The 7,497-nt window shown below is 47.8% G+C and overlaps 1 protein-coding gene across 1 annotated transcript; it reads left to right on the plus strand.

The window, feature by feature from the left end:
- Nucleotides 1–1,287: 1,287 nt before the first annotated feature.
- PCYB_132650 (hypothetical protein) lies at nt 1,288–6,800 on the plus strand (the record flags this gene model as incomplete). The annotated part of the gene is made up of 3 exons (XM_004224290.1): nt 1,288–4,104; nt 4,333–6,394; nt 6,634–6,800. The coding sequence occupies 3 exons, from the start codon at nt 1,288–1,290 to the stop codon at nt 6,798–6,800; spliced, it is 5,046 nt and encodes a 1,681-aa protein (XP_004224338.1).
- Nucleotides 6,801–7,497: the final 697 nt, after the last annotated feature.

The following is a 7,497-nucleotide window of genomic DNA, read 5'->3' on the forward strand; positions in this document are numbered from 1 at the left end:
CCCCCTTGTCCTGTCGCCATCATAATGATGGTCACACCCTCATCGTCGCTAATCACCACCGTTGGACCCTCTCTTTTTCATAAGGCGAGCGAGCACGAGGGGGGCATTTCTCAGCAGGCCTCTCCGCTGCAACGTCATTCCACATTATAGAAGACTGAGTTGTGTGATGTGTGTTGTGTGATGTGAGCTGTGTGCTGTGTGATGTGTGATGTGAGCTGTGTGTTGTGTGCTGTGTACTATGTGCTGTGTGCTGTGTACTGTGTGCTGTGTGTTGTGTGCCTCTGTTCGCTGCGTAACTTGCGTGGCATGCCGAACCCTTCTGTGCGAGGTTTCCCTTCAAGGGGGGTGTCACATGGATGGGGACGGAAGTCTACCCCTGGTTGCCTGTACATACATGAACATAACTCCAGCGCACCTATTCTTTGCACACGCGGATGGCGAGTTGTTCCTCCCGCTCGGTGGAAATGCGGATGGACACGCGGGTGGATACGCGTATATCAACGTTGATGTATATGTACACGTACACGTACATGTGCGTGTGTGGTTTTTTTTTTTTTACTTCGAAACGGTTAAGTGAATGGCCACGTGAAAGCCAGCCGTACTTTTCGCGGCGAATCCGGGGAAGACTTAGCTTCCCCTTAATACGTCGTTAAAAAAAAAAAAAGTGGAGACTTTTTAAGGGGTCAGAAGTCCCAACATTTCGCCCCATCCAAGTTGGAGTGGCCGCTGATGGGAAGGAAATAATTTCAGCACGCCAGGGGGGAGCCCCGAACCCAAAGCCAAAGGATTGTGTACAAACGTGCACGCAAAAGGATTTGTGACAGCAGGCAGAAGCAAGCGCCATGGGAAGTATGCGCCATGGGAAGTATGCACCATGTGAAGTATGTACCAATGCAGGCATGCACCGCTGCAAGTTTGCGAAGCTGCATGTACATGCGGGCTTACGTGCTTGCGAACAAAGCGGCGAATGCGTTTGAGGACTGAACTGCAGAAAGGGGAAGCCGCTTTAATTTTTTTTTTGTTTTTACTGCTCGAGAGGGACAGCTTACCCAACATACGATCCACTACATACACGTCGTTTTATGCACATCCGTATGTGTTTCCCCTTTGTGAGGTCCCTTTTGTGAGGTCCCCTTTTTGAGGCCCCCTTTTGTGAGGCCCCCTTTGTGAGGCCCCCTTTTTGAGGTCCCCTTTTTGAGGCTCTCTTCTTGCTGGTTAGTGCCTGAGTGAGAAATTGCTACGCCACGTTCAGGCAAGAATCCCGAGCGGTAGAGGGTCCATTCCACCATGGAGGGGGGGGAGAGTCGCCAGGCCCACATGGGCCCAGGGAGTGGGTCGCAGGAACATCCCGAAACGCAGGAACATCTCGAAACGCAGGAGCATCCCGAAACGCAGGAGCATCCCGAAACGCAGGAACTTCCCGAAACGGAGGGATCGATTGCGCCGACTGCTGCGGTTCCCCCGCAAAGTGCTCAGGCACTCACCCCTGACCACCAGCAAATCGTAGACGCGCTGTACGACACGTGGTCGAACGACCAGGAACGCAGAAAAGAGGCCGAGAGAGTCCTAAACGAATACGAAAAGGAAGAGCAGTTCATTCTCTACCTACTAGACATATGCTGCCTCACAGAGGTGCACAATAATGTGCGTAAGTTGGCTGTCATTTACTCCAAAAATTTGGTGAGTCGCTTCTGGAATTGTAAGGATCTTTTCCATTTTAGTACCGATATAAAGAAAATGGTCAAGGAGAAAATTTTGGTTATTCTAGCCAACCGGAGTACCGTGAGCTACTACTACAAGGAGTTCTCACTCCTTCTGAGGAAGGTGGCTAGATATGAGTTGGTGCATAATTTCCCCCAGCTGCTGCAGTTCTTCCTTCAGGAGTTGAGTACGCATGGGGGGAACCCAAACAGCTTCGGCACCCCTGGCCCTTTCGACTGTCTCCCCACCGTGGACAGCCTGTCCAGCCTATACACGTACATGTACCTGCTGTACAAGGTGCTCCGGGAGCAGTACAGTAAGAAGCTGCTAAAAGATAAGAAGGAAACCTACCTCATTTCACAACAGTTTATCGACTGCCTCTACCCCATTTGGGAAAATATCTTGAACGTATATTTTCAGTGCAGCCTGAACGAGGCGTGTATGTGTGGCAGTGAAGGGACGTGCAATAAGTGCTTTGGGGAGTACAGCGCTGTGATGGAGCTTGAGGGGAAGCTCACGTTCGAGCGGAAGGTGGAGCGCGCTCAGAAGGTGGCGTTCGATCAGAAGCTGACGTCCGAGCAGAAGGTGGAGTGCGCTCAGAAGATGACGCTCGCGCCGAAGATGACGCCCGCGCCGGGTGTGAGTTGCGCCGAATGGGTGCCCGTCGAGGGGGGCGGGTCCAGTGACGCGCATTACGCGGGGGAAGCGTCCGCAGGGGGAAGCGACGCCTACTGCTGCCGCTTTAACGCCGAAAGCGACAAAAAGGTGAGGATCCTTAAATTCGTGGACAGCGTTCTGCTTAACCTGATTATTAGTAGAGATGACGTTCAGAGGGAGCGGGGGAGAATCTACCCCTCGGGGGAGGGTCGCCTACAGGGTGGTCGCTTCCATGAGGGTGGTCACCCCAAACCGGATGATCACTCCCAACCGGATTATCACCCCCAACAGGATGGTCACTCCCAACCGGATGGCCACCCCCAACCGAGTGATCACCCCCAACCGGATGGCCCCCCCCAACCGGATGGAGAGTGCGCCCTGCGAAAGAAGACCTTCCTACAGTGCCTGGCCAATAAAACTATCTTCTACCTCAAGTTTGTGCGGAGGGATTCACCGCTGTACTATCTGAAATATTTGAAATTCCTGCTGAGTAGCTTCCTTCACATTATTGAATTTCAGAGTGCCTTACATGAGTATATAAAAAAAGATATCACGGAGCAGTTTATCTGCCTTTTCTTAAAGAAGCATCTAAGTAAAGATATATACATAAACAGTGACTGCTACGATGTCAAATTTTTTGATATTATTAATACATGTATTGTAATTCTAAGGAGTTTGTTCTACCATTTCTGTCTAAGTCAATACAACCTAATCAAACAAAAAAAAGTGAGAGAGAATTACCTAACAGTAAAAAGTATGATTAATAATCAAAGTACCTTTTGCGATACGTTTACTGAAAAAACGGATCTAGAAACAAAAATTATTAACACTGTTGTGGTGAATATTAACAACCTGGAGAGTGAAAACAAAAAAGGGAGAGTAAATAAAAATTATACCTTTAGGGATATACTGACTTATATACGGGAGGAGGTAAAATATGCACTGACTAGTGACGATTATATTTTAATGCATAATCAGAAGGCTCTTGAAATATTCGAATTTTTGAGAACGCATTGTATTAATATGTCTACTGAACAAATTATGGATATCGTGCTGAACGTTAAGGACAAGGATGGACATGTAGTGGAAGAAAATATGTTCTACTCCTCTGCAAGAGAATGTATTATCGAAATCGCATCTGAGCCTTTTTTGTTTTCAATTTTTAGTCACTTTTTTGAGCCCTTAATTAATTCTCTACATAATTATGTTCATATGATTAAGTCCGTTCCGGACAAGTTGAAGGATCTACAGGTTCCAGAATTTTCTGAATCCATTATTGAGTTGGATGGATACTTAAATATTTACTACTTGTTATATTCATCTCTACATAAAAAAATAAAAGCAGAGCATATCCTTTGCATGATTCAGTTTTTCACTGACTATTTGTCGATTGAGTTTACTCACCCCTTAGTCAGTTACCGAATTGCTTTAATATTAAAAGTGTGGATTAAAAATTACAAGGCTTCCTTTCCCTTCATTGATGAAGTGACTGTTCTCATTTATGAGAATATCCGTTTGCTGTACATGCACTTATCTCCCAAGTGTGTTGTGGGTTCTTTGCTTCGAACGAGACCCTCATCATCATGTGGCTTGGGCGAGAGGGACGCTCCTCCCCCGGAAAACCACTACGCCGCTATGTCGTTCAACTTCCTCCCTCTCGTCTGCTTCAAATTTGTTTGCTTGTTTAACTACATATTTAAGTATGAGTATGTGTACGAGAACTACGACTTTATTAACGAGATTCTGGTGGGCCCCCTCATAACTCTGCTCACGCAGGTGCGCAGGAGAGTGTGCAATTACATTCGGAGGTTCGCTTGTCCCGCGTCTGGCCGGCCACCTCCAACGCGGCATCTCATCTTTTCACCGCTAACCGCGCATCTGATCTTTTCACCGCTAACCGCGCATCTGATCTTTTCACCGCTAACCACGCATCTGATCATTTCACCGCTAACCACGCTTCCCCCCTCCTTACAGATCGCCTACCCAAAGAGCATCCAAAAAATCCTGCAGATCCTCAGCCACATCGTCTTCATCAGCAACAAAGAAAAGGACATAACCATTTTTAAGGATAATTACAATTTCCTTCTGGACCTCTACAAGAGCAGCAACCTTTCCATAAAGGAATACATGCTTAACATCCTCGTGCAGATACTGAACAAGAATTACGAGTTTGGCTGTGGCCTGATGGAGTTCATCCCCCAAGGAGGCCGAGGACGCCACGAAGTAGCTACCGGCTCTGCTAACATAAACACTCGTGGTGATGAAAACCACAGCCAGAGTGGCCCCCCCCACGGTTATTACCCCCCCCATGGGGGTGTTCCCAACAAAGGGGGCGAAGATTACGTACTATTTCACTTCAGCTTAGACGTAATAGCATATACCATACTGGGGAGGAAAGGTATCGATCAGGTTTCTCACCCAGGTGAAGGTAGACAGTACCTTCTGGACCTGCGCGCTCTCCCCCCGTGCGGAGGAGACAACTACTACTCCGTTCCGCAGCTAACCAACGAAGTAAATTTGTATGTAGACCAAACCATTAGCGATAGCTTCTACACCCTGTGGTTGTGCAATTTGAAAATCATCTCTAAATTATTTTCCGCAAAGAATGAGGAGATAATCAAGAGAGTGTGTTCTTTGTATGTACGGACGGTCCACGTGATAAGCGAGCACTTTAAGAGGAAGGCTTCAAAAGAGACGACGCACGAAATGAGCAGCTCCTGCTTTGATGTCCTCATGGAATACATGTGTCTGTTCATCCTTCACGAGACTCACACTTTTTACTTAACATACGAATCAGTCTCGACCAACGTGCTGACTAACGAAATTTTGAAACCTCAATTGCTAGCTATTGTTAGAAATAACTTTACCCTGGATGATGAAGGGAACACGGAGAGATGCATCTACCTTCTACACGTCTGCATGGGGTTGTATAAAAACAGACTGAAGGATGACATGCCCATTCTTTACATATATGTAACAAATTTTGTGATCATATATTTACTGAAGGTGGTGTTGAAGTACATGGAGAAGCTCTTCCCTGTGTATACATGCTTTGAGGGGTCTCCCAGGGGGGGTAGGAGCAGCGAGAGGGGAAGCGAAAGGGAAAGTGAAAAGGGTAGCACAGGGGCTCTGCACGGAGAGAGGGGCGGAGGGGAGATACGTGGCGGAAGCCTCCTGCAGGGGGAGAGACACCGCGGAAGCCTCCTGCAGGGGGAGAAGCCCGCAGAGCTGCTCTCCCAAGCAGAGACACACGCATCGAAGACGGATAAGGAAGGTGCAACCCACCACAAATGCATGACGCATAATAAAAGGCAAACGAAGTACATATACGACAATGTGGTGTCCTATCAGCGTGAAGAAATTTTCGATACCCACTTTGGCATCCTACAGAGTGATTTGAAGCAACTTCTAGGGATGGAATACCTAAAGGACTACGACCTTGGAGAGGCTTTCAAAAATTACAACTTCAACACAGTCAACGAGGATAATTATCCCTATGTGAACAAACACACGGTGCTTACACTGATAGCTATTTTATCACTAGACGAATCGAATCTCCTCCATTATATTTTAATTTGTTTCCTAGTGTACTTTCGAATTAATGTGCCACTGTTCCTCTCCTCCATCTTTTATCAAGCCCAATACATACACAACAAGAGTGTCATGATGGCATTCCTTCTGTTCATTTATGTACTCACAGAGAATTACCTTTTTCGTGACTTTGTACCCTCCCTTGTTAGATCCCATTTACCAACCACCTGTAGTAGTAGCACCCCCTACCTGGAAGGACTCCTCTACGACAGGAACAAACATGCTGATTTGTTCGCCTGCACAAGGGAGGACAACACATTTCTCATCATACAACTCCTTAAGCTGATTAATACAGTGCTGAACACGAGGAGGGATATTTATATTGAGAAGAAGAATATCCTGCACTTGAATACCGTTTCGTCCAACTTGAGCGCAACGAAAATGTATCACTCCGCTGGCTACAACTGCGTCATGCGCGGAGTGCTCAAGTACGACGACCTCCCGGGTGAGAGCAGCGGAGGGGCAGTGGCTGCGGAGGGGCAGTGGCTGCGAAGGGGCAGTGGCTGCGAAGAGGCAGTGGCTGCGAAGGGGCACAGGCTACAAAGACGCAATGCCTACAAAGACGCAATGCCTACAAAGACGCAATGCCTACAAAGACGCAGTTACCACAAAGCTGTTTCTCCGCGCACACGTAATTACCCCTTTTTATGCTACTCACCAATCCGCTTCTACCCCCCCTCGCAGGCGTGTGCAACAGAGCCCTCGATAACGTCCTGACCTTCCTGCGGGACGTGAAGGACCTGGACGACGGGAACGCGACAAGCGCCATTGTTAACTACTTGCGGGAAAACGTGGAGGGCATGAACGTCGCCCTCGTCGACATGTACAAGAAGTACTTGGGTTATCAATAGGGGGCGACCCCCTAACCCCCGTGCGGTGTTGGCACGAATGGAGGCGCCCGGGAGAAGAGGTCCTTAGTGGAAACCATTTCATGTGCAACGCGGAGAGAGAAATGGGAGAGACACCGCGCGGCAGGACGTACACACGTGTTCAGACGTACGTAGTTACGGTGGCGGAAAGGGGAAGACCGAACTGAAGGAGGAGCCAAGAAAAGGTGGAGCTCTTCCCATGAGAAGCGTCAAAATGGTGAAGGCGTATCGCGTAATGGTGAAAGATAAAGTGTTGTAAGGAAGGAAAAAAAGGAAAAAAAAAAAATTAAATATAAATAGCTAGCCAGCTAGCCAATTGCTAACAAAATATGCGACACACGTCCCACCACCTGAACGGTGCAGGGAAAAAAAAAAAAAAATATACATAGCTAGCTACACAAATGCTAACAAAACAAGCGCCACGCGACCCACCGCGTGATCACTTCAGGGGAAAAAAAATTAGATAGACATAGATCGACACAGATCGACATAGAATTAGATAGAATTACATACACATAGCCACACAAATGCTAACAAAAACGCGCCGCGCGTCCCACCGCGTGATCACCGCGGGGAACAAATCTCAGTTGCCCCCACTTTCCAGTTCGCCGCACTCGCACACAGTGCACCAGTAGTAGATGTACAGGAGCTGCAGAATTATGAGGTGGTTGGATTTCTC

This window comes from Plasmodium cynomolgi, chromosome 13 (genome assembly GCF_000321355.1).
Source record: "Plasmodium cynomolgi strain B DNA, chromosome 13, whole genome shotgun sequence".
NCBI lineage: Eukaryota > Apicomplexa > Aconoidasida > Haemosporida > Plasmodiidae > Plasmodium > Plasmodium cynomolgi.